General features: G+C 36.7%; 1 protein-coding gene, 1 non-coding gene and 1 pseudogene across 2 annotated transcripts in view; all 3 read left to right on the top strand.

Moving 5' to 3' along the window:
* LOC129517182 (pregnancy zone protein-like) overlaps positions 1-9016 on the top strand; it is a 48057-nt gene extending 39041 nt beyond the window's left edge. Inside the window, exons 24-36 of the mRNA XM_055336839.1 lie at positions 665-841; positions 1135-1222; positions 2066-2222; positions 2607-2681; positions 2954-3131; positions 3738-3958; positions 4841-5059; positions 5231-5361; positions 5736-5826; positions 6563-6631; positions 6992-7094; positions 8159-8200; positions 8854-9016. Coding sequence (XP_055192814.1) covers positions 665-841; positions 1135-1222; positions 2066-2222; positions 2607-2681; positions 2954-3131; positions 3738-3958; positions 4841-5059; positions 5231-5361; positions 5736-5826; positions 6563-6631; positions 6992-7094; positions 8159-8200; positions 8854-8876 — 1574 coding nt within the window. The 3' untranslated portion in view covers positions 8877-9016. The remainder of the gene's footprint in view (positions 1-664; positions 842-1134; positions 1223-2065; positions 2223-2606; positions 2682-2953; positions 3132-3737; positions 3959-4840; positions 5060-5230; positions 5362-5735; positions 5827-6562; positions 6632-6991; positions 7095-8158; positions 8201-8853) is intronic.
* A 2700-nt stretch (positions 9017-11716) lies between these two features.
* Positions 11717-11907, top strand: LOC129517183 (U2 spliceosomal RNA). Its single transcript, XR_008665963.1, has one exon. It is a non-coding gene; the product is annotated as a U2 spliceosomal RNA (small nuclear RNA).
* Positions 11908-25223: 13316 nt separating this feature from the next.
* The window catches only part of LOC129517095 (pregnancy zone protein-like), a 35061-nt pseudogene continuing 32912 nt past the window's right edge, over positions 25224-27372 (top strand).

Genomic DNA, 27372 nt, shown 5'->3' with positions numbered 1-27372 from the left:
TCCTAATAGTTTTGAAAACAGTTAGCTTTTCCCAGGCATGCAGTTCATCAGAAAAGATGTGCCCTGCCATTATTTTTCCCATCCTGGAATCATCAACTTTATTTTTCCCACTTTTTTCTATCCTTTCTATTTCCTGTTTCTCTTCACTTCTTATACTCGTGTCCTTCCCTCCATAAGTGATTTGACCTCTCATTTAGCTAGTAATCTATCTTCCAATCCCAACAGAAACCAGCTCTGATTTTTTTTAAAGATTAATTTATTATTTTAGAGAGCTCAAACTAGGGAGTGGGGGGAGGGACAAAGACAGAGGGAGAAAATCCTCAAGTAGACTCCGCATTGAGCACAGAGCCCAACTCAGGGCTGGATCCTGCACTCATGAGATCATGACCTGAGTGGAAACCAAGATTTTTTTTAAAAAAAGATTTTTTTATTCATGAGAGATACACACACAGAGAGAGATAGAGAGGCAGAGGGAGAAGCAGGCTCCATGCAGGAAGCCTGATATAGGACTCGATCCTGGGACTCTGGGATCACGCCCTGAGCCCAAGGCAGACGCTCAACTGCTGAGCCACCCAGGCATCCCGGAAACCAAGATTTGGACACTTAACTGACTGAGCCACCCAGGTACCCCTCCTCTGATTTTTTAATATCTTTCATTCCCCAGGTGACATTCTAAGCTCTGCAATGCAAAATCTTCAGAATCTTCTCCGGATGCCATATGGTTGTGGAGAGCAAAATATGGTCCTATTCGTCCCTAACATCTATGTTCTGAACTACCTGAATGAGACACGACAACTGACAGAGACTATCAAGTCCAAAGCCATCAACTACCTCATCAGTGGTGAGAGATAACTCCAAAAAGAGAAATCTTAATTGATTCCCTAAATATCTCTTTCAGTGAACTCAAATCAACATCCGTTTGGTTAAGATTTCATAATCACTGTTGCTTCCATAGCCAATAAAATGTCTTACTCTACTGCCAGGAAATTCAATGGCATTATCAAGCCTTGGAGACATCTTAATAAAGTAATAGTTTTCCTTCCTATGATTCCTAACCAAGTTTTTAGGGAAAAAAACTAATTAATTCTCCAAAGTCTCTGCTATTTCATAAATCTATGAATACTTCCTCTTCAGGGTACCAAAGGCAGTTGAATTATAAGCACAGTGATGGTTCATACAGCACTTTTGGGGATCATGATGGAAGAAGTCAGGGAAACACTTGGTAAGATCATTGTTTCCATATGTTTGCTATGGGTCCATTCTAATCTGGAATTCTGGGAAGTTCTTTCATGGAAATGTGTTATCCTTTAAAAATCCATATGTCTGTCATTCTACTGTGTAATATCACCATTTTGTGTATGAATACACACCAGCTGTGGGAGCACAGTAAATAGCAGGAAAATAAAGATTGCTCGAAATGAAAATATAAGGCAGAAAGTGTTATAATGTGAAATGGTAGTAAGAGAAGCTTCTATAGTGTACATTAAGGAAAAGGACAGAAAGAGACTGTGATGGTATTAAAATCATTCAGGAGGGCATCTGGGTGGCTCAGTGGTTGAGCATCTGCCTTTGACTCAGGTCATGATCCCGGAGGTCCTGGGATTGAGGCCCACATCAGGCTCCCCGCTCTAGAGCCTGTTTCTCCCTCTGCCTCTCTCTTAATGTCTCTCACGAATAATAAATAACATCTTTAAAAAATAAATAATTAATTAAATTAAATTAAATCATTCAGGAGTTGGCAGTTTGGGTGATGGAAAGGTTTGGAGGCTCCAAACAAACATTTCATGAGAGAAAAAAAGTAAAAAGCATTAATTCTGTAGAAACCAATAAAGTTAAGATTTTTAAAAGACGCTCATATTTGCTGGACAAACAAAAGAATATTTAGGGGGTAAGTGTCATTTCCCCACCAATTCTTCCCAAGAATTTCCTCTACTGGATGGCAAAGACCAATGACTGAGAGAAGAGCACTAAGCTAAGAATTGCTTTGTATATTAGCTCACTAGTTGCCCAAAGTGAGCTTTAAATGTGAAATGGTCCTTACGTCTGTCTCTTCTGTGCTGGACAGGCTCACTGCATTTGTGCTCAAGTCTTTTGCTCAAGCCCGGTCACACATTTTTGTGGAGATGTCACACATCACGAGTTCCCTCACCTGGCTCTCACAAAGACAGAAGGAAAATGGTTGTTTCCAACGCTCTGGATCACTACTAAACAATGCTATTAAGGTGGTGCCATTAATTTTGTTCTGGTCCCTGAAAATAGTGATGTGTAGGAGCAAAGATACACCTGTTGATTCTTCACGTCTTGGCGACATAGCTTTGAGGAAGGATGGTAATCTCTAAAGCTTCTGAAATCTGACAATAAATCAGTAGTTATTTATTGAATTATAAAACTGCATGCAAAAACCCTAATATATTACTGAAAGTGAGAGGAAATGATGTGAGACAGATTCAAGAATTTTCGGGTGGAGGAGAAAGAGGGAAAAATCAATAATGTTGCACAAGAAAAAATGCTTTCTGGTGAAGAGTGTGCAGGGGGAAAGTAGAATTAGCCAACTCCGGCTAATGAATATTGAAGTGTTTGAATATCTCTGCCTCTGATCTTTACAGGGTGGGGTAGATGATGAATTGACACTCTCTGCCTACATCACCATTGCTCTGCTGGAGATGCCACTGCCTGTCACTGTATGTACCAGCACAGTCCCTCACAAATACAAGGAATACAAATCTTGAAACTATGAGTAAAATGAGTTGCGGTTTTTATGTTATTTAATTTTGGTATATATTTCACTGGAACATAAAAGACTAGATCCTTCTGGAAACTGCAGAGGAAATTATTCTCTGGTCAGAACCATGATGTTACATGATACATTGTGCCTTTTAATCTGGTATTAGCCTACCAACAATTCATTAGCCTGGTTCTGCTACCTAAAGATCTCTTTTTATCTTCCTTATAGCACCCTCTTGTCCGCAATGCTCTATTCTGCCTGGAAAGTGCCTGGGGATCCATCTCAGAGGCCCAAGGAAGTCTTGTATATACGAAGGCATTATTGGCTTATGCCTTTGCCCTAGCAGGAAACCAGGTCAAGCGAAATGAGCTTCTTAAATCACTAGACAAAGATGCTGTGAAAGAAGGTAAGGGCTGCTATTGCAAAATTTACCTCCCAAATCACCAGTGATTGAAAGAAGAAGGAAGATCCATCATGATTATATCATATCATATATCATATCATATTATATTATTATAAGGATAAGAACAATTATCACTGAGGCACCTGGGTGGCTCAGTGCATCTGCCTTTGATTCAAATCATGATTCCAGGGTTCTGGGATTAAGTCCTGCATCAGGCTCCCTACTGGGAGCCTACTTCTCCCTCTGCCTATGTCTCTGCCTCTCTCTCTCTCTCTCTGTCTCTCATGAATAAATAAAATCTTTTTTAAAAAATTTTAACAAAAAAACAATTACCATTGATCCAACACTTTGATTCTGTTACTAACATGAATCATTTTTTCAGTTCACACATTATAAACTATACAGCCCAACTTCTAATATCACGCAAGAATGTAATAGACACAAAGACAAAATGTGATTTGCTAGAAATTTAATTTCCTTTTTTAGCAAAGATTTATGTGATATTTTTACATCAGTTTACCAGGTGAGCTCTGATTGTAATGATTGTTCATGAATTAGATTTTTAAACCATTCTTTAAATTTAAGAGCATATTCTTTTCCATTTCAAAGAGGACTCAATCCACTGGCAGCGTCCTGGGAAAGTTGAAGAAGTTACGACATTCTATCAACCCCGGGCTCCTTCAGTTGAAGTGGAGATGACCTCTTACCTGCTCCTTGCCTATCTTACTGCTTGGCCTGCCCCATCTTCAGAAGACCTGTCTGTGGCTTCACGTATTGTGAAATGGATCACCAAGCAACAAAACGCCAATGGGGGCTTCTCTTCCACTCAGGTCTGTGAAGAGACGCTAGGAAGAAAAAAATATATATTAATACATAAACACAACTATATTCTAGGAATTGAATACTTGGATAATATTTTCTAATTCATACTTTCTCCATTCCTCCACCACCAGAAAGATTCCAGCCTCATTATTTTATATATTCATTGTTGCTCTGTTCTCTGTACCATCGCTAATATCTTTTCTTTTTAATCAACTCTCAAATATAAAATAGATCAATCTTCCTAAAGCAATATTTCATAAACTTAATTTCCTGATAAAGTAAATCTTTTCTTCATACAAAGACTAAAATTATCTAACATGTTATTCAAAATATTTCCTCTCCCCCAGTAAACACGGATACTCCTATCTAATGAGGCTAATCCCACCCCTTTTTCTGGAATTGGCTCTCTCCTTTCTCTGTCTCCACATAATATTTCCCACCCTGGTAGTTCCTGATGCCTCTCTTTCTATCCATATAAACCTTTCTCATGAAACATACATAATTTTATTTCTTCTTCATGGTAGCTTCTTCAGTAAGTCTTATTTACCTTCTCATTAGTAAATTTTCTCTTACTAATCTAGTTCTGCTTTCTTCTCCTTTCTCTGAATATTTACAACAAATATTGTGTATTGTTACCTAAATTTATAAATTATTGAAACAGCCTCTGGTTTATGTCAGCTGTTTGGGTCTAATCTCCATTATGTATAAACTATTTGAATAGGGAGACTTTTTCATGTTCCCCTCAAGTACATAGAGTAGTTTATGGTTAAGAGCAGGGAGGGCTGTGTTTGTCATGAAATAACTCTGAGAGAAAATACAGTTGATCTGATACACATCCAATATGATTTTGTTACTTTCTCTCCTGTGATTTCTGCCCCATCTTTTTTCAGGATACAGTGGTAGCTCTCCAAGCCCTGTCCAAATATGGAGCAGCAACTTTCAGTAAAAGGGAGAAAACAACTGTAGTCACTGTCAAGTCTTCAGAGACATTCTCCGAAAAATTCGAAGTACACGATGCCAATCGCCTGTTGCTACAGGAAGTTAGGTTGCCAGAGATTCCAGGGGAGTACAGCACAACAGTGTCGGGGTCAGGATGTGTGTACCTCCAGGTGAGACTTCTGGGATTTAGGGAATGCTGCAAATGAGAGAATAGGTCTCAGGAACTACATATGAATCTCCAAGTTGCAGAAGAAATATGAACTAAGGAGAGATATGAATCATCTAGAAGAGACAGACTATTAGCATGCAAAGATAAAAAAATTTTTTTCAATTTGTTTTAGACATCCCTGAGATACAACATCCTGCCCAAGAAAGAAGGCAAAGTTCCCTTCAATCTGAAGGTTGATACTTTCCCCAAGAATTGTGATGGAGTAGACGCTCACAGGAAATTTCAGATTCACATCAACATTAGGTAAATCCTTTTGTAATAATATCTTTTGTAGAATATGGAGAAATTTATTTCCTTTGCTGGGAAACTGCATTGTCCAAAGGCACACAATATGAATATGGAATTCTTGCAAAATTTACTAACAAGAAAATTATCTTCACTCTTACTGAAAAAAACCTTAACATTGAGTGTGTGATGTTGCCATACTGGCAGTGTGAGTTCAAAATAATGGTTTTTTGTAACAAGCATAGCGGAACAGATAGAATGGATGGGGAAGCTGAGTGGTAGTTAAGGATCAGGAACACCAGAAATAAAAGAGAAGAGGGATGGATTTCTGTCTTGGTTGAACTCCAAAGAATTTTGTTTGAATTCCTTGTCCCTATGCCTTGACTTCATAGTTATACTGGGGAACGATCAAGCTCCAACATGGTCATTGTTGACGTGAAGATGGTATCAGGCTTCATACCTGTGAAATCATCAGTGAGAAAGGTAAACCTTAAATATCTTATGGATAGCAAAGCCATGATAAATGCTGACATTTATGCTTGTCAATTTTATTTCACTGATTGGGTTTTCAAGAGGTTTACTCCCTCAAACTCACTTCTCTAGAGTGTCTTCCTTATTTTAATAGTGAATAGCCCTGTTATGCAGTCTCCAGTGTAAGACATAAGTCATAGATAGACATGGTTAAAAATGCTCCAGCAAGCCCTGAGACATCTAGATATGTGGAGAGGTACTGAATTATCTTCCTATCATATATTTTAAGAAGGGAAAATATATAATATACACATATGTATGATATAAAAATATATCTCATATACTCATATATACACACATATATGATATATGTGATATTCTCCCTTGTTTCTTTATATATATATAGCCTTTATATATATATAAGGCTAATGCTCTCTCTTATATGCATGAAAATGTATATGTTAGAGATAGATTGGATAGGTAGATGGTAAGTTGACAGATGATAAGCAGCTGGACAGACAGATACAGGTACACATAGATGATACATAGAGATACTTAAGTATAAATAGATGATAGAGATGATAGACAATAGAAAAAGGGTTTAATAAATATTGCTATTAACCTTGAAGAAATCACAATTAGCAGTTTGGATGTTTCTGAGCAGCCAGTTAGATCATAAGTACATAAAAAGGGCTCTCAGCCGGTAATTTCCTCATCCATATGTCTGGCTTATCCTCTTGGCCAACAGCTCCAAGAAAAGCCTCAGATTCAAAGGACTGAAGTGAGCACCAACCATGTTCTGATTTACTTTGAAGAGGTAAGATTATGTGACTCTGCTGGACCTGAGAAAACTGCTGGAGGTTCCAATACACCATTCCAGATTCCAGATAATGTTTTACACACACGTAGGTGAGGGAAGAGAAAATAGCCATAGAGGGAAATGAAGACTGGACCAGTCAGCAAGTCTCAATTTACTGTTCATAAAATCATCTCTTTTGTCCTCCTTGTATCTGCCACTGAGTGTATGACCTCAGTCTCAAAATGTCCCATCCTTTCCATAGGTTTTGGGGCAGATGGATAGCATAACCATAAGATTTGATAAAACCGTAGGAAGACAGGATGGTAACTATTCACGATGTTAATCTTTGATTCCAATCCCATTTTCCTGTCTCTCCAGCTAACCAATCAAACTCTGAGTTTCTCCTTCTCAGTGGAACAAGACATCCAAGTTGACAATTTAAAACCAGCTACTGTAAAAGCCTATGACTATTATGAGACAGGTGAGTGAGATTCCAAGGGAGTACAGCACGACAGTGTTGGGGTCAGGATGTGCTTTGAAAGAAAAAAACTGACTAACCTGGTAAAAGTTCACCTTAACTAAATCGAAATTCCACAATCTTTCACTGGAAAAGAAAGTGAGTTTACAGACACTGGATAATCATGTGCCTCCTAAACTAGTCTTAGAAGCATTCTTCTAGATCAATCATAAAGCAATGTTAGTATCAGTTCTTTCTAAATTCTCCTATAAAGTTGTTTGTTCTGGTTTGAATTATTCCAGAAATATAAGTAGAGTAGTACTAACTAAAAAGCATCTGAATATTGATTTGTGATATGAGACTTAAAATCTGATCAGTTTTTAAAAGATATTTATTTATTTATTTATTTATTTATTTATTTATTTATTTATTTGAAAGACAGTGTGCACTGGCGAGAACATGACCAGAGGGGAGGGGTAGAGGGAGAGGGAGAAGCAGACTCCCTGCTGAGCAGCCAGCCCACCATGGGGCTTGATTCCAGGACCCTGAGATCATGCCCTAAGCCAAAGGTAGACATTTAGCCAACTGAGCCACCCGGGAGCTCCAAATTTGATCCATTTTGACTTGTGCCTTGAGTAGTCTCACAAAAGTTGGGAAAATTTGTAATATATCAGTAAATTCTTCCTTTTGCTCACGACTTTGAACTAGAAACCAGTGTCTTAGCAGCTGATCCTATTAAAACTTGACTCCTTCCTGGACTGTGAAAGAGTTCAGAGAGGAAGTTGTTTAACTCTCCAATAAGGAGAACACAGCTGTGGAGCGGGCCATACATTATCCTATAGATAGATAGTCTTTCACTATAAAAGTGAAACTTGCCCCTGAATTCTTGAATTCCCCAATCCCAATATTCTCCTCATGTCCCCTCCACCAGTCCTGCATGGTTTAGTACAGAAGTCATTTGCTTTCAATGGCTCCATAATTGTCTTTATACTTTCTTTCCTAGCTTATACAGTATATTTGTAATTACTTGCTCATATGCCTACTACTGAATGTCTTCACCCTTGCTGTCTTATCATTTTGTGTTTCAGAGGAATTCACTATTGAAGAGTACAGGGATCCCTGCAGTGCTGGTAAAGTATAAACCATAAAGCCTAATGCCAACATAAAGAAAATAAATAAAACATCAGTTGTCTGTATAAGTTTGCTTCTTGACCATATCCTTATCATATTATAAAAGCCCATGGTGTATCATTTAGGAATTTAAACTATTTAAAATGTATTATAGACTTTCTCAGTAGGAAAAGAATGCATGTGAAGAAAAAAAATGCATGTGAAGTATAATTACTGGGCCTGGGGTGACTCGTTTGCAGATGAACCCAGAAATTTGCCACGTATAAAACCTAATCATCTAATATTTAGTTTATAGTCTATCCCTAGTGGTGATATATTTATCACCTATGACCTTTTTAGGATGTTTCTAAACTTATACAGTTAGGGTCAGGAAAGCTTTCCCTGTAATTTTCCATATAGCACAGCAAGAGAGATGTGATCTATAAGATTTTCCTGTAGGCTGGTTGACAATGTTCATCTTTGACAGTATAGCACTTGCTATGAGACATTCACTTCTCCATTCTAAAATAGGAAACAAAAAAACAAGAACATACTTAACATTTAAAATAAATTCTATTAAGTTCAAATATTCACAATTGAAATATGAAAAAATCATTCCTTTAGTAGATGATAGAATTTTCCTAATTTTCCCACCTTTTATTCTACTGTTTAGAATCTGAACACAGAACTGTTTAAAAATGGAAATTTGTGGACCTTATCAAATGACCTTCTCCAGTTGCAAAGGACTCATCAGGAGAGAAGATTGTGAGAGAAACAAGGGACAGGAATTGGATAAATAAAAAATTTATATGTTGAATAAATTCATGACATATACACCTCTACCATTTCCTTTGTTTTTTTATCAACGTGATATTTCCCTTCTGAAACATGTATCTATTTCCCTCAGTATTTTTAAAAACACTATAAAAGCTATATGAAAAACTGGCTCAAAACACTACAGATTAATCAAAATGGAATTCCAAAATGTGTTCAAGTAACCCACAGGAAGATAGGCAAAAGATAACAATGTTTCCAAATACTGGAAACAATCAAAATGTCCCCTAATATGGGAGTGGTGATACTAGTGGTACATTCAATTCATGCCATGGAATATGACCCAACAATAAAAAGAAACAAGCTGTTGATCTACACAACTATTTGAATGGATCTCAAAAATATTATGCCTGGTGAAAATAAAACCAATTTCCAAGATCATACTGTATTATTCTTTTTATTTAACAGCCTTGAAATGAAAAAAATTATAGAAATGGGAAAAAATGGTGATTTTCAGGGATTAGGGATGGTAAGGCAAGAGGGGATTGACATGACTATAAAGGGATAACTTTAGATCTTTGGGGTGATGGAGTCCTGCATATGTTTCTATACAAGTAAAATATTTGCTATTCTTTAGTTTAATAAAATGTTTTAGTAACTACTAAAGGCAGGGCCCCTGGGGGTCTCAGTCAGTTAAGTGTCTGCCTTTGACTCAGGTCATAATCCCAGGGTCTTGGGATTGAGCCCCCCATCAGGCTTCCTGCTCAGCAAGGAGTCTACTTATCCTTCTCCCTCTGCCCTCCACCCCCTCATGCTCACTGTCTCTCTCTCAAATAAGTGAATAAATCTTCTTAGAAAAATTAAAAAAAGAAACTACTATGGCTGGTTCCTCCCATCTCTCTGTTTTTATCTTTTTTTCCTGCAATGCTGTTTATTATTTTCTTTGAAATCTTTCGTCAAGTTAATTATCCCCATAATCATATTGGGTACTGTTTAGTGTTGCATTGAATATAAATCAAGTTATAATGATTATGAATATCAGTAGTTTACAATATTTAGCCTTCCCTATTCAGATATAGTTTTATTTTCATTTATTCAAGTCATATGAAGTGAATTCTAAATTTGATATACTTTCTGAATTTGGACTGAACTACAAAGTTGAAGGTTAACTTCATGAATATACATAGTATGCTAAATTGAAAGCATAAAACAATGTATACACGGAGACAAATTAAAAAATATGTGCAAGAATAAGATTACAAGATAATGAAATACTAGAGCAATATTTTTCATTTGTTGATAGAAACCATTGAAAGAGGGATGCCAATGAGGGTGGCTCAGTGGTGGAGCATCTGCTTTGGCTCAGGGTATGATCCAGGGGTCCTGGATCAAGTCTTGCATCAAGTTCCCCACAGGGGGCCTGCTTCTCTCTCTCTCTCTCTCTTTCTCTCTCTCTCTCTCTCTCTCTCTCTCTCTCGCTCTCTCGGTGTGTGTATGTCTGTCTCTCATGAATAAATAAATAAAATCTTTCAAAAAAAAGAAACCATTGAAAGATTTGAAGCAAGAGAATATTTCATCTTAAAAGCCATCTACGAAAAGCCCACAGCAAATATCACTCTCAATGGGGAAACATTGGGAGCCTTTCCCCTAAGATCAGGAACAAGACAGGGATGTCCACTCTCACCACTACTATTCAACATAGTACTGGAAGTCCTAGCCTCAGCAATCAGACAACAAAAAGACATTAAAGGCATCCAAATTGGCAAAGAAGAAGTCAAACTCTCCCTCTTCACCGATGACACGATACTCTACATAGAAAACCCAAAAGACTCCAACCCAAGATTGCTAGAACTCATACAGCAATTCGGCAGTGTGGCAGGATACAAAATCAATGCCCAGAAATCAATGGCATTCCTATACACTAACAATGAGACTGAAGAAAGAGAAATGAAAGAGTCAATCCCATTTACAATTGCACCCCAAAGCATAAGATAACTAGGAATAAATCTAACCAAAGAGGTAAAGGATCTATACCCTAAAAACTATAGAACACTTCTGAAAGAAATTGAGGAAGACACAAAGAGATGGAAAAATATTCCATGCTCATGGATTGGCAGAATTAATATTGTGAAAATGTCAATGTTACCAAAGGCAATTTACACATTCAATGCAATCCCTATCAAAATACCATGGACTTTCTTCAGAGAGTTGGAACAAATTATTTTAAGATTTGTGTGGAATCAGAAAAGACCCCAAATAGCCAGGGGGAATTTTAAAAAAGAAAACCATATCTGGGGGCATCACAATGCCAGATTTCAGGTTGTACTACAAAGCTGTGGTCATCAAGACAGTGTGGTACTGGCACAAAAACAGACACATAGATCAACAGAACAGAACAGAGAATCCAGAAGTGGACCCTCAACTTTATGGTCAACTAATATTCGATAAAGGAGGAAAGACTATCCATTGGAAGAAAGACAGTCTCTTCAATAAATGGTGCTGGGAAAATTGGGCATCCACATGCAGAAGAATGAAACTGGACCATTCTCTTACACCATACACAAAAATAAACTCAAAATGGATGAAAGATCTAAATGTGAGACAAGATTTCATTAAAATGCTAGAGGAGAACACAGGCAACACCCTTTTTGAACTTGGCCACAGTAACTTCTTGTAAGATACATCCATGAAGACAAGAGAAACAAAAGCAGAAATGAACTATTGGGACTTCATCAGATTTGCATAATAAGAGTTCATCTTCAATTGCTTCTCAGCCTTTTGGCTAAGATCAAGTGTAGTATCTGTTCTTATCAGTTTAATATCTGATACATCCTCTATCCGAGGACAACATATTAAATGGATTTTTGGAATTAAGAGATGGAATAGGAGTTTGCTCCATCCACTCCAAGCATTGACCTGGTATTGCAGTACTTCCAGGAATGGTGCACCCACCTCAGGGGAAATAACGGTTGCTTAAAAATAAAAATAAATAAAAAATAAAAGTTCACCTTCTAGGCAAAGGGAAGAAGGAAATTTTTGCTGAAATCAAAATACACAGACCATTTGTTTAGAGCTGGGCTTTCTTCTTTATACATAATTAAATGGTTTAGCACATTATCTCTCTTCCACATTATACAATTCCACACTTTAAAAAATTGTTTTCTGGGGAACCCAGGTGTCTCAGTCAGTTAACTGTCTGCCTTCAGCTCAGGCCATAGTCTCAGGGTCTTGGGATCAAGCCCCATGTAGGGGTCCCCACTCAGCGGGTAGTCTGTTTGGCCTTCTCTCTCTCCCCCCAACTCATGCTCTTCTCTCTTTTCTCAAATAAATGACTAAAATCTATTTTAAGAAAGAATAATTAAAAAAATTATTTTCCTCTCATCTATAACTCAGACATCTTTGAAAACCAAACCTGTATCTTAATCACATTTGCAGCCTGTTCACTCAGCACAGCACCGTGACTATTGTAGGCACTCAGTGAAACAAAGGAGTGACTGAATGGGTCAGTGGCCGAGTGAGTATATTCCCACAGGTAGCTAGGTAGAGGAGAAATGGATGAACACAAAGTGTTGGAATACACAAATAAAGCAAATGAACTACAAGGGTTGCTGGAGAGGAAGAGATAGGGGGATGCGTTAAGTGGGTGATGGGCATGAAGGAGGGCACTTGAAGTAATGAGCACCTGGTGTTTGTATGCAACTGATGAATCACTAAATTCCACCTCTGAAACTAAAAAAGAATAAAAATAAAAGAACATAGAAAAAGAAAAGAAAATGAGCTAGAAACACCATTTCAGTCAAATCGTTTAATGCTTCACAAATATTTTATGGGAAAGATTTTCATACTTTTCCAAAGTCAAATAAATGAGGAGGAAACAGAATTTTGGTTATTCATTGGCACTTTAAGCAAAACTTGTTTAAAAGTAATTTTATATATTCACCAAGCTCTAAGAGGAAAATTGTTGCCTCTGTCTTGCAAAACTAGCTGTCAGCAATCATCAAAAGGGTAAATACACATTATATCTGTTGTGAGTTCAACTGTGTCACAGAAAAAGATATGTTGAAGTCCCAAATCCTGGTATCTGTGAATGTGACCTTATCTGGAAGTAGGGTCTTTGCTTCGCTCTCTGCCTATGTCTCTGCCTCTCTCTGTGTGCCTCTCATGAATACATAAATAAAATTTTTAAATAATAATAATAATCTTTTCACTCCTGGCCCAGTTTACCTAATTCATTCTTATTTGTCTTTTAAATTAGAACAAATAGGTGCACCTGGGTGGCTGTCAGTTAAGCGTCTAACTTTGGCTCAGGTCATGATCTCCCGATCCTGGGGTGGAGCCCTGTGTCAGGCTCTATGCCCACGGTCGGGTCTGCTTGAGGCTCTCTCTTTTCCTCTGCCCCTCCCCTCACTTGTGCTCTCCCTTCTTCCCTCTCTCTCTCTCTCTCTCTCACATACACACACACACACACACACACATAAATAAATGATAAAAAATCTTTTAAAAAAAATAAAATAAGAACAAATAAATGAGCATATTCTAAATGATTGAATGGTGGAAGGAGAAGCCAAGAAATTTTCTTTTTGTTTTATATATTCCCACACAGTTTAATAATTAAATATCTTGTTCCATAACTTAAACAAAAATTAAGATGAGATATGGGGTCTAGTTTTCACATCTAGTCTTCTGCCATGTTTATAGCTTATCTCAAAAAAGAAGAATCTCTTCTTGCTGTTAAAATTCTCCAGGAGAATTTTCTCATATATTTCTCCTTTGGTCATAAGGAAAATAAAACGATTCATAATACAAATAAATAAATTAATGAGTCATTAATATTGCTGAACTTCAAGGTAAATTTGGGGGAAAATGCTGATCTATAGATATTTATCTGTGCTAGTACCTCCTTCAAGGACTATTTGTTTAGTACTTAATACAAAGTAGAAGTATTCTTGTAGACCTTCTTCTTAGTGATTTTAAAAATATAAAAGTAGTCATTGTTACTTAAATAACAACAGTATGCAAAATGTCTTTATGCTTTTCACTTAATATTCTCAGGCCCTTTTCTTATAACATTTAGGAATCAGAATTAATGAGATAATATTAAAATAAAGAATATTCAAGCCACTAAATGCAAAAGGTCTGCAAGGATTCAAGTTATTGTTGAACAAAGCTTGGCCTCAGAAAATCCATGCCAAGATCTAATGTGTGTTTAATCTGAAAATGAAACTTGTCATGTCCAGTAAATGATCTTTGATTACCCAAACTCTGTTAATATATAAGCCACACAAAAGATTTTCATCCTCACTACACTTGGATATCACTTGGCTCAGAAATTCTATCCCAGAAATACAAAGCAGCTGAATATAAAATTAAATTGCTTCTTTTTTTAAAAAAATATTTTATTTATTTATTCATGAGAAACACAGAGAGAAAGAGAGAGAAGCAGACACACAGGCAGAGGGAGAAGCAGGCCCCATGCAGAGAGCCCGACATGGGACTCGATCCCAGGTCTCCAGGATCACGCCCTAGGCTGAAGGCAGGCATCAAACTGCTGAGCCACCCAGAGATCCCAAATTGCTTCTTGATATCAGGCATAAAAAAGAAAAGATTAAAAATAAAAGAGAATGCCTTTGCCAATTTGTGTAAAATCTTTTAAAATTTATAGTAGGACTCATAGATGAATATTATTAACTATGGTATCTTATTTTAACAAATTCTTCATCACAGTATAATTTTCAAAAATAAAATATATATTCATATATATACATATTTACTTTATATTCTCAAGCAAACATAAAGTGAACACATGTCAAAGATTTTATTTAACCCATTAATTAACTAACCACTAAGATGTTATAACTATTTCAAAAAACATCCAAAATGTTCAGATATTTACAGACAACATAACAAAAACTATTAAGATAAGAAGGATAGGTTAGGTATAAAATTAAACAATATAAAATATGCCATAAAACCTTTGGGGTTATTTGTTCCACGAGACAGAAATTATTTGCATGTGTACCTGACAAAAATCAATAAGTAGCTTCACGGAGTCTGGAGCCTTTCATTGTAGTAAATAATGAAATGAATTAAGTATATTTTCCCTGATAATCTTTAAGTGACCCTTGCCCCCAAGTTGTACTGAAAGAATGTGCAACCTCCTATTTTTGCCTTATTGCTGAGTTTCTGATGGTTTCCCCTCTCCAAAGATCATTCTTGACTTAAAAAAAAGAGAAGTGGCAGTCTCATTAGGTCTGTACTAATTGTTTTCATAAGTGCTAGGAGGGTTAATCGGCCATGTAGGCCTCCTGGATTTTGTCTGCAAATCTTGAGCCTTCAGTATTAAGCAACTACCAAAGCCACATAATTACCTTCTGTCCAGCAACTTTCATGAGGAATCTTGGTTTAGACCTTTAAGACCCTCTAGGACCTACTATTTCACCTATAGTACTCACAAAGTTAAATGAATGTCTCTCATGTAAAAGTCCCCCAATTCCAGGGTCCTTGGCTTGCAAGGAAACGATCTTACTTATACTTGTGAGACTGAAGCCTTGTAAGTCAGGTACCAGGTCAATTTCATAAAAGAACTTTGTACGCATTGACTCCACCAATACTTCTCAATAGTGAATTTATCATGTCTGATTGAATGAGAATTAACTTCAAATATCATTTCTCCAAGTAGGCCTTGATTACACAACTTGTCCAATTACATCCATTTTAAAAGAAAATAGCAGATTCTTATTAGTCTATGCAATATTTGCCTTGAAAAGTATATAGATTTGATGAAAGTATGTGTTTGAACTCTAAGGAATCAGTGGGAGTCAAATATCATTTTTAAACGACAAATACCCACCATTTGCTTCAACGTGGATGGAACTGGAGGGTATTATGCTGAGTGAAGTAAGTCAATCAGAGAAGGACAAACAGTGTATGTTCTCATTCATTTGGGGAATATAAATAATAGAGAAAGGGAATATAAGGGAAGGGAGAAGAAATGGGTGGGAAATATCAGAAAGGGAGATAAAACATAAAGACTCCTAACTCTGAGAAACGAACTAGGGGTGGTGGAAGGGGAGGAGGGCAGGGGGTGGGGGTGAATGGGTGACGGGCACTGAGGGGGACACTTGATGGGATGAGCACTGGGTGTTATTCTGTATGTTGGTAAATTGAACACCAATAAAAAATTAATTTATTAAAAAAATAAAAAATAAATGTTTTATTTGCATCCAAAGAAACAAAATCTACTAAATTAGATACAATATAAAGAGAATGAGAAAAAAATACTTTTCCTGTATTTGTTAAAAACACAATATTTAAAATAACACTTACCATATTCCAAATAGATAACGATATTTTAATTTCCTCCTTGGTTTATTCAATTCTAGTAATTTTTATTCTGCTTGATCTTATGTCAAGCATTCTTCTTTCATGGAATATATTTGCTTCTAAACTAAAAAAGAGTCCGGGATATCTTGGCTAATCCATTAGCACAATCTGAAAGTTGTCTAAGGAAGAACAGCTCAGAAAACTGATCCAAGAAGTATCAATGTTCATAGTATCTAATACAGGACTTTCCAGAAGCATTCAGCAAGAATCAAGAAATAGACACCTGGGGCACCAGGGTGGCTCAGTTGGTTAGGTGTCCAACTCTTGATTTTGGCTCAGGTCAGGATCTCATAGTTGTGAGACCCAGCCCCACACTGGGCTCAAGTTGAGCAAGGAGCTTGCTTGAAATTCTCTCTCCCTCTCCCACTGGTCCTCCCCCGACTCTAAAATTAAAAAAAAAAAAGTAGAAACCTGCTTTATAGCAAAATTGGTTAAAATTTATAACAGTAACCAATAACATCACAATAAAAGAAGGTAAATTTCTCTATAGACATACTATACAGAGCTATTTCACAAGGGTTTGATCAATGTTTTCTTAGAAGTGACTATAGGGGTGCCTGGGTGGCCCAGTCAGCTAAAGCAACCAACTCCTGGTTTTGACTCAAGAAATGATCACAGGATCATGAGATTGAGTCCTACATTGTGCTCTGCACTCAGCCTGGAATCTGCTTGAGATTCTCTCTCCCTCTCCTTCTGCCCCTCCCTCTTGTGCTCTCCTTCCTTCTCTCCCTCAAATAAACAAATAAATCTTAAGAAAAAAAGTGAGAATATACTATGAACAGTGAAGACATTGACAAATCCCCAGTGTCTTCATATAAAAGGTACGATTTCTGAAATATTTATATTGACATTTTGCCTGTGCAAGTTTAACCTAGGGAAAGCTGACTATATCTTCCAATTGGATCATTCTTCAAATTTTAGTAGATTTTACAACACTGATAATTAATAAATATAATGAAAAATATCCTGACTTTATAATTTTTTTTTAAATTTAGGATTCCATCCAAAGAAAGTAGCCAAATTGTACCTGGTGACTAGCTTAAATAGGGAAAATGATATTTTGTTACCTATTGCTTAATCAAAGTGAAAATATTTTAAAGTTAACATAAGAGAAGAAAGATAACATGATTGTAAAGTTAATGAAAAGCAAAGAAAAATATTCTGGTGCAACACTAAATAGTTGCTATCTGGACACATTAAAAAAGAAAAAATAATAATCTCAACCACTGTTGAGAGCAAAACCTACTAACTTGAGTTAGATATAGCATAAAAAGAAATAAAAAGAACTTTTCTGGGGATCCCTGGGTGGCTCAGTGGTTTAATGCCTGCCTTTGGCCCAGGGCGTGATCCTGGAGACCCAGGATTGAGTCCCACATCGGGCTCCCTGCATGGAGCCTGCTTCTCCCTCTGCCTCTCTCTCTCTCTCTCTCTCTCTCTCTCTCTCTCTCTCTCTCCCTGTGTCTCTCATGAATAAATAAATAAAATCTTTTTTTAAAAAAAAAAGAACTTTTCTTATATTCTTTAAAAAGCACAGTATTTATAATAATATGTACTATATTCCAAGAAACTAACCACAACTTAATTTATAACAACAATATGCCATTAACAAAGAAACTCAATTAGTTTTGCATTAACATAACATTTCGCAGTAAAAGTTTTATAAGTTTTTTAAAATTAATAAACCCATCAAAATTGAGCCAAGAGTAACATCAGCAAAAATGTAGGGTAAGGAACTCCAAAATAATAAATGTTCATGGATTGAAAGACATAGATTAATATAAAATATATGACATAGAGTAATGAAATATTTAAATTTTAGTGTACTCATATATTGATATTCTTAAGATGGCAATATCCCTCAAAGTGATCAGTGCAATAAATTCAGTGCAAGCTCAACCAAAATTACAAGGGCTTTTCTTTCAAAAATGGACAGGTTGATCCTGAAATTCATTTGGAGATGCAAGGAACCTAAATTAGCCAAAGCCATATTGAAAAAGAAGAAGACAGACTCATTATTTCTCTATTTCAAAACTATTTCCAAAACTGGATCTAGGATCCAGAACACATAAAAACCTCTCACAACTCAACTATAAGAAAACAAACAATCAAATTAAAATATGGTAAAGGAATTCAGTAGAAACATCTCTAAAGAAGACATGCTCATAACAATATTTTCAACATTGTCAGTTATTAGGGAAATGCAAATCAAAACCACAATGAGACACCTCTTCACACCTAGGAGGATGGGGACAATAAAATAAACAAACAACAACAAAACGACAAGTGTGGAGAAAAGCCTCATTTATGGAATGCAGCATTGTAAAAAGCTGCAGCTGTTTGGAAAACAGTTTGGCAGTTCCCCAAAATGTTAAACAGAGTTCCAGTGTGATCCAACAATTTTACTCCACACCAAAGAGAATTGAGAACATATATTCACACAAAAAACTTTACCACAGCTGTTCATGGCAGCATTATTCATAGTGCCAAAAAATGGAAATAGCTCCAATGTCTTATCAACTGAATAATAGATAAAATATGATATGTCCATACAAAAGGGTATCTTTTATTCATATAACAAAGTAAAGTACTGGGGTGCCTGGGTGGCTAGTTGGCTAAGGGTCTGCCTTCAGCTCAGGTGATGATCCTGGAGTCTTGGGATCAAGCCCTGCATTGGCTTCCTGCTCAGCAGGGAGCCTGCTTCTCCTTCTCCCTCTGCCCCCTACCCCACTCATGCTCACTCTCTCTTGCACCCTCTCTCTCTCTCTCAAACAAATAAATAAAATATTTTTTAAAGAGTAAAATACTGATACAGGCAGCAAGTGTGATGAACCTTGAAAATATCATGCTAAGTGAAAAAGCCAGACACAAGTAGCCACATAAGGTATTATTCCATTTATTTGTTTAAAACATCCAACTAGACAAATCCATAGAGACGGAAAATAGATTAAAGATTGTCCAAAACTGAGGAGGAAAAAATTAGGAGCAAATACATTTCTTTTGGGAGTAATGGAATATTTAATAATTAGACAGTGGTAATGATTGCCTAACACTATGAATATACTAAAGTCACTTAATTTACACTGGAAAACGACTTCTGTGTTACGTGAGTTACATCTAAATGAAAAATTACCCCCAAAATGTGCCAGCTATGGAAAAAAATGTATTGCTTCTTCCCAGATTCAATGTTATAAATAAACATTGAAGGGGTGGGGAATGAAAGAGGAAAAAAAAAGCATTTCCTGCAGACCTTGTTCTACATTCATTCCGGTTTTCTCTTTCACTGTTCCATTTCATATTATGAAAGAACCAAGCATTTTAAAATAAAAATACTCTCATTTTAACCTTGGGAAACAGCCTACTACTTTGCAAAATTGTGTTTTTCTGTTCCCACTATAATCTCTCCTTATTCATAATTAAAGCTTTTAGCTGTACATACAGAAAGACAACTGGAAGAGAGATCATTGAGAAGCATCTCCATACTTTACTTTAGAAGGCTAATAAAGCTCTGAAGAAAACATATAATCCAGTTTTCTGCAGCCACACCTATCCCTTTCACAACTTTTCAAAGTTTGGAGTTGTAAAAACAAGCAACAGAACACATAAGACAAGGAAAACACGGCTAATTTGAAAAAACACCAACTGCAAATAATTCAAGAAACAAAAAATTAATTCATTGAAATAAAAAAGAAATCAGGGGTGCCTGGGTGGCTCAGCAGGTTAAAAGTCAGACTCTTGATTTCAATTCGGGTCCTGATCTCAGGGTTGTGAGTTCAGACCCCCCTTTGGGCTCTGGGCTGAGTGTGGAGCCTATTTTTTTAAAAAAGTTTAAAAAAAAAAGAGAGACATCAACTAATGGTTTAAGCAGTAGATCTGACAGAGGAAAAAATGTAAATTAATAAATTAGTAGTAAGATCTGAGGAAATTACTCATATTGCAGAAGAGAATAAGAAAATTAACTGAAATATCAAAAACAAGTAAAAAAAATACAAAAAGCAGAGAATAGAGTTAACACTTAACTCCAACACAAAAAACGAGTACAGACTGTTTCTTCCTTCTTCCAGATAACCCTCGAGAAACAATATAAGCAAGAGAGAAACATAAGTTTTAGGAACCAACAAAATATTATAAAAGAACTGTAGGATATGAAAGCAATCTAGAGCTGATAAGAAAGTGGCAGGGGAGGAGGTAGTCAAATAGAAAGGAATTGGGGAAATAGCTGACTTGATACATTAAAAGAAAGTTATTTAAATTCTGCTGTTGACTTTCTTTCAAACTGGTTTGGGACAATCATTATCTCTTCACCACAGAAATCAGCAGCAAAAGCCTAGAGTAAAATCTTATTAGACAAAAAGCTCTGCAAGTATGAAAATGAAATCAGATGTGGAATAACCAGGTACGTCAGGCATTCACTTTTCCATTCTGTCCCCTATTCAGCCCTCCAAACTCCAGATATGATCTCTTTTCACTGCTGTCTCCTACAAATATAAAAACATAGCAAGTAAAAGTGATCACTTGGTGACTGAGGATTTCCTCCCTGGACTCTCCTTCCCTATACTTTAAAGTCACTAGCATGATCACAGACAAGGATCTTATCTTTGGCTCTTCCCCTACATATATTATTGGACAAAGTAACCCATTAATAATGGGCACACAGACCAAAATAACTAAACAAATGTTGGCTGTTCAAATCCTATAAAAGAAACACGCAAACTGGCCAACATATATTATCTAAAGAAGAATTACCAGAATAAACATAACATAAAATAATCCTAATATTTAAAGTAGATAATAAAAGGTATACAAAATATAAATTAAAAACAAGAAATCATAGTACAAAAAAATGAGAACATTAGATATAAATACATAATGTTCAATATTCATGAGATTAATATTCTGATGTGTATAACAAGAACAAAATAATGAGCTTGAAGATGCAGTTGAGGAACTTTACAAGAAAGCAGCAGAAAAGTTTAAATAAATACATAGAAAATGCTCATGGAAAGCTAAATAATATGAAAGATTGAAGTAAAAGCATGAACATCTACATCTTAGACTTCTGAGGTGAAATGAAAGTAGAAGTGAAAAGGAAAAAATATAAAGACATAATGGAAATAAGTTTCCTAGAATCAAAAAAATATGAATAACAACATAAAAGAGATGAAAAAAACACAAAACTGGACATATACTAAACTTTTAAAATTTATAAGATAAAGAAAAACTTATCTTTATAAGATAAATTCTAAATAATTCCAGAGAAAAAGGCACTAAGGAAAAACTTCACATCAAGAATTTTAGATCCAAAAAATAAATAATAAAATAATGAAATAAATTAAATAATGAAGAACTTTATGTCCAAGAAAATCATGACTTAAATGTGAGAACATAAAAATATTTTCATGTATACCCAGCCTCAGAAGTTTTGCTAGACAAGAGCCCTCCAATGAAAAGCATTCAAGAGATAGTCTGCAGACAAAAAAGAGAAATAAATCAAGGTGTGCTATAAAAGATATGAAAGCAATAATGATTTAAAGTATTAATGCTATTTATGGATTTCTTTAAATAAAATGGGTAAGAAAGAAACTTGAGATAGTATAATTTTGTATCAGGCAAGGCACAGTCAGGGGATCAGAACCGCATTGTAATTTGAAGAGAGGGAGTTTAGTATAAAGTGTTTTAAACAAAAACAGTTCAGGATAATGAGAGATTATTTGGAGCAGACACTATTCCTGGGCTGAAATAGTGCACCAAGGAAAAGACAGAACTGAAGTGCATCCAGAGGAACTGCTCAATGCTAAGTACTGAACTTTGTTGGAGAGGGAGCAACCCTGGCTCACTGGATGATAGAGAAGTTCACCAAGGCTTTGAAACCAGATGACAAGGGAAGGTACTGGGCTGGTGGCAGTCTTGCTATGAAACACCTCAGTTGGTGTTGGAGAAAGTCACCCACAGGAAGTTGCCACGTGCTGCTGGCTCTGGAGCACCGTAGAAGCGTAGCAGTGCAGAAGCCACACACAGTGCTGAAAATGGGTGCCCACCACACCAGAGGAGCTGGGCCGGGACTGCAGAAACCACACCTGCAGAAGGAGTACCTTAGAACCAAGAAGAGAAATTTCTTCTTTTGCCAATGTTCCTCTAGAACTCTTTATTAGAAAAGTTTAACATCCTAAAAAAAAAAAAAAGAAAGAAAAGAAAAGTTTAACATCCTGGCAAAGGATAAAAATTCACAGATACCAGCTCCACAAAGGAAAGTAGCCAATGAAGGATGGATTTGGAAGGTTTTGAATTGGTAACTGGCACAAACCTCAATAACTCATTACTTTTTTTAAAAGTATATAAGAGAGCACCTGAGTGACTCAGTTGGTTAAGCGTCTGCCTTTGGCTCAGGTTATGATCCCAGAATCTTGGGATGGCATTCTGCATCACGTTCCCAGCTCAGCAGAGAATCTGCTTCTTCCTCTCCCCATGCCCCTCCCCCTTGCTCATGCTCACAATCTCTCTCTCTCTCTCAAATAAATAAATAAATAAAATCTTTTTTAAAAAGTATATGGGAAGTGGGATAGATGTATAAGAGACTAAATGTACATAGGAAATTTCTAAAATACCTGCCTTATTACATGGAAGATGTGGAAAGCCTAAGCTACCACAGGAATAAATAAACATGAGTATACATCTTTGTTAATAGCAACAATCCTAAGACAAAACAGAATGTTTATATTTTAAATCAGATGAATAAAACTTCCAGAAATTACAATAACTGTAAACATATTAAGCCTAACAACTAAATGAGAGGAACTATTAAACTAGCTGATAAAAGGGGGGAGAATTTAGCAATGTGTTTTCTATTCTTAAAAAAAGAAAAAAGTTTAAAAAAAGAAAATGTGCAATGAGATAAAGCAATAAATATGAACCAAAGAAAAGCTACCTCAGGTAGCAATCTTATCTTATATCTATCAAAATTAAATTTAAGGAAAAATAAAATCAGAAGAGACTATGAGGAACATTATATACTTTAAAAGAAATACAAAGCAGGAAGCTATGCCCATTGTCAATACATAGTCATTAAAATTATACAAACAAAAGTGAAAATAAATTTAAATTCAAAATAAATATTAACTGTCCCTCTCAGCAACTGACAGATGCTGCAGAGGAAAACAAAACAAAACAAAGCAAGAAAGCAAATACTTAGATAATGAAATGAATAAGCTCAAGTTACACGTAGGTGGGGAAGAAGGATACTGGTGCAAGAATGAACGGGTAGGAAATAAAGTGTTCAGAGATAGATTGATGTATATATGAGACTATAACAGACATACAAGTGGCACCACAAATCTATGGCATTTAAAAAGATCGTTAATACAAGGGGCTAGGAAAATTAAAGGTTAAAAAAACACACACAACTTGAATCTGTAAAGAAAACTACATGCACAGTTAGAATACAGAGGGATCCCTGGGTGGCGCAGTGGTTTGGCACCTGCCTTTGGCCCAGGGCGCGATCCTGGAGACTCGGGATCGAGTCCCACATCGGGCTCCCGGTGCGTGGAGCCTGCTTCTCCCTCTGCCTGTGTCTCTGCCCCTCTCTCTCTCTCTGTGACTATCATAAATAAATAAATTAAAAAAAAAAAAGAATACAGATAGTTTGCTGATACACTTAATGAAGGGTCAGTCAAATTTGGGCCAGGAAAAAATATCTTAAACCAAGATATGAAAGCATAAATCATAAGGAAAAGAAGTTGAAGTTGATCAGTCAACATTAAGAAATAAAGGATACTATGGACAGAATTATAGATGCAAAAATGAAAGAAATATTCAGAAGGTCTAAAATGGCAAGGAATTGCTATCTAGGTTTATACAAGAAATTTCAGGAAATGTGCACCTGGGTGGCTCAGCAGTTGAGCTTCTGCCTTCTGCTCAGGCCTTGATCCTCAGGTCTTAGGATCAAGTACTGCATGGACTCCCTGCAAGGAGTCTGCTTCTCCCTCTGCCTATGTGTCTGCTTCTCTCTCTGTGTCTCTCATAAATAAATGAATAAAATCCCCAAAAGAAAAAGAAATTTCAGGAAATCAACTAGACTGGGATAGCAACTATAATTTTAAAAATTAGGAAAGGAAATGAACAAGCAATTTACAAACTAAAGGCATATTTTAAAAAAAAACATCTGAAGTCATTGATAGTGAGACAAATACAAATTAAAACAGTGATACAACACCACTTCACACCCATTTGTTTAGCAAAATGTAAAGATCAGCTGTCAGCAGAAATTTGAGGCTATGAAAATCTCATGCACTCACTGGTGGAATTATAGTGTAATACAACCATTCTGGAAAGTAATCTGGCAGTGTTTAGTCAGTTGAGTATACGCCTTGGATCCAGCAGTCCCACATGTGTGTATGTGTCCTCCAAAAAGTTTTGCCTAAGTGTCTAAGAAAACATGCTAAAAAGATATTTATCAAAGAGTTATTTGTGATGTCAGAGAGATGGAGACAATCTTGATTCTATCACTGGGAGAGTGGAAACATAACATCTGGTTGATGATAACCAAGAAGTGTTCTACTCTAACAAAATACAACGATATAATAGACATTCATGAATCTCTTCTAAGGAGCTGCTGTCAAAGTAATAAAAAGTTCATTCTAATTAAAATATGAATTTTATCCTCTGGAAACACCTCAGAGCCTGTCAGAGCCTTGAGGGTAATGAGGCAATCACGGAGAGCAATGGCCTTTTGGGAGAAGCTTTGCCCAATTCTGAGCTCCATTTGGAGGCCTTGGGGTGGAGCTTGTTTGCAAATAGCAGCCACATAAAGCTTGGTAAATTTAAGATGTCTCGAGCAGCAGGCTGAGGGCAGGGAGTTGGGCTCAATATAGTTGCTGAGATTTGTCCCTCGCTATGGAGAAAGACAGACTTCCTTATTCATGTTTCATGCTACTTCTTGTCCTGCTCTCTACCAATGCTTCAGATCCTGCAGAACCCTAAGTCTCTTTTAAAGTCCCCTCCTTAAAAAAATAAATAAATAAATAAATAAAATAAAATAGTAAAATAAAATAAAAAAGTCCCCTCCTTGAATGTGAACTGGTGCAGCCACTCTGGAAAACTGTGTGGAGGTTCCTCAAAGAGTTAAAAATAGACCTGCCCTACGACCCAGCAATTGCACTGCTGGGGATTTACCCCAAAGATTCAGATGCAGGGAAACGCCGGGACACCTGCACCCCGATGTTTATAGCAGCCATGTCCACAATAGCCGAACTGTGGAAGGAGCCTCGGTGTCCATCGAAAGATGAATGGATAAAGAAGATGTGGTCTATGTATACAATGGAATATTCCTCAGCCATTAGAAACGACAAATACCCACCATCTGCTTCGACGTGGATGGAACTGGAGGGTATTATGCTGAGTGAAATAAGTCACTTGTCGGAGAAGGACAAACATTATATGGTCTCATTCATTTGAGGAATATAAAAATTAGTGAAAGGGAAAAAAGGGAAAGGAGAGAAAATGAGTGAAAATATCAGTGAGGGTGACAAAACATGAGAGACACCTAACTCTGGGAAATGAACAAGGGGTAGTGGAAAGGGAGGTGGGCGGGGGGTTGGGGTGACTGGATGATGGGCACTGAGGGGGCACTTGGGATGAGCACTGGGTGTTATGCTAAATGTTGGCAAATTGAACTCCAATAAAAAAAAATTTTTAAATAAAAATAAAGTTCCCTCCTTAAGAGTCTGTGCTTTATCTCCCTCTCTTCTTTATATCTTTGCTTTGACTTTCCCATTAAATGCTACCCTTCCATTTCTTAAGATGCCTTCCAATCATAAGAGATGAATCATAAATGGGATTCTTTCTTTCATTTTTTTCTACACTTTAATTTTTTTTCATTGGGTCATCATAATCAGAAATAGAATAAGTGGTCACTAGAAGGCATGATTTGATTAGACACTGAAATCTCAAATCCCACCTTCACAGAATCGTTCTTTGGGATGGAAAGCATTGGCTATAAAAATAGTTATACTGTATAGTGGGGTGCAGTTTAATTCCTATTGTAGATCACACGGGTAGAGGAAGTATGGCTCCTTTGTTTTTTGATAATGACTGAGCCTTCAGCAGAGACCCCAGTAACTAGCCAACCAGGGAGGGGGAAAGGGAATAATTGAAAACTATTGAGTTGTAAAGTTCGTGAAATCCAATAATCTAAGACTTCTCTTCCACCTCTCCCCAGTTCCTCCTCAAAGTAGGAGCTAGAAGGTTGTGACCTCCATTCCTTCCTGGTGGAGAAAAAGGCTCAGTCTTTGGTCTGAGAGTCCTTGGTCTTCTTTGGCCACGGTTAATCTGGCTTCTCCTTACCTGCCAACATTCATCATTTGAATCTTCAGCCATTTGTCTCAGCTTGGTCCCTTGACCAAGAAGTGCCAGAAGTCCTCTCAGGCTGACCCTCATTCATGTCAGCTCTTTTTTATCCTATAGAATCCCCAGTTTGTGACAGCAGCCTGCCTCCAATCCTGTGGCTATTCCAATACAACCTGTACTGGAGAGTCCCCTTCGTAGTTCAGAACCCTACCCACTCTGTATTCCTGACTTTAATGTAGCTACATTCCAGAGTAATACAGGAGACTCCAGAGTTCTAAATGTGCAGGGATCAAAGGATCCTTCTCTCTGTGTTAGCTTAATCCACTTAATCCACTTGGCCTTCTCCAGGCCAAAGTACAGGAAGCAGAAATCAGAACCAACTTGCTTTCCTTTCTTCTTCAAATTTCTTCCAGGCACAATTTCCCAGTAACCGGTAGGGGTACATTTTTCTGCCATCATTCCCCTACCTCATGTACAACTGTGGATGGTACCACCTTCCACTGCATTCCACCCAGAGAGCATCTGGAAATACATAGGGGCTGTTCAGATTTCTGAGTAAAGGCTAAATGGATGAAGCAAGTGGCATTTATTGGGGTTGGTAATATTAAGAGGACTGTGTTCAGTCCAACACAACATATGATCATTCTGCCCACTGAAAATTATATCTTTACATCACGTCCACCATTTGATAAAGAAC

Source organism: Nyctereutes procyonoides, unplaced genomic scaffold, assembly GCF_905146905.1.
Source record: "Nyctereutes procyonoides isolate TBG_1078 unplaced genomic scaffold, NYPRO_anot_genome, whole genome shotgun sequence".
NCBI classification, from domain to species: Eukaryota; Metazoa; Chordata; class Mammalia; order Carnivora; family Canidae; genus Nyctereutes; species Nyctereutes procyonoides.
The sequence above is the reverse complement of the archived record's forward strand: the minus strand, read 5'-3'. Positions and strand labels throughout refer to the sequence as shown.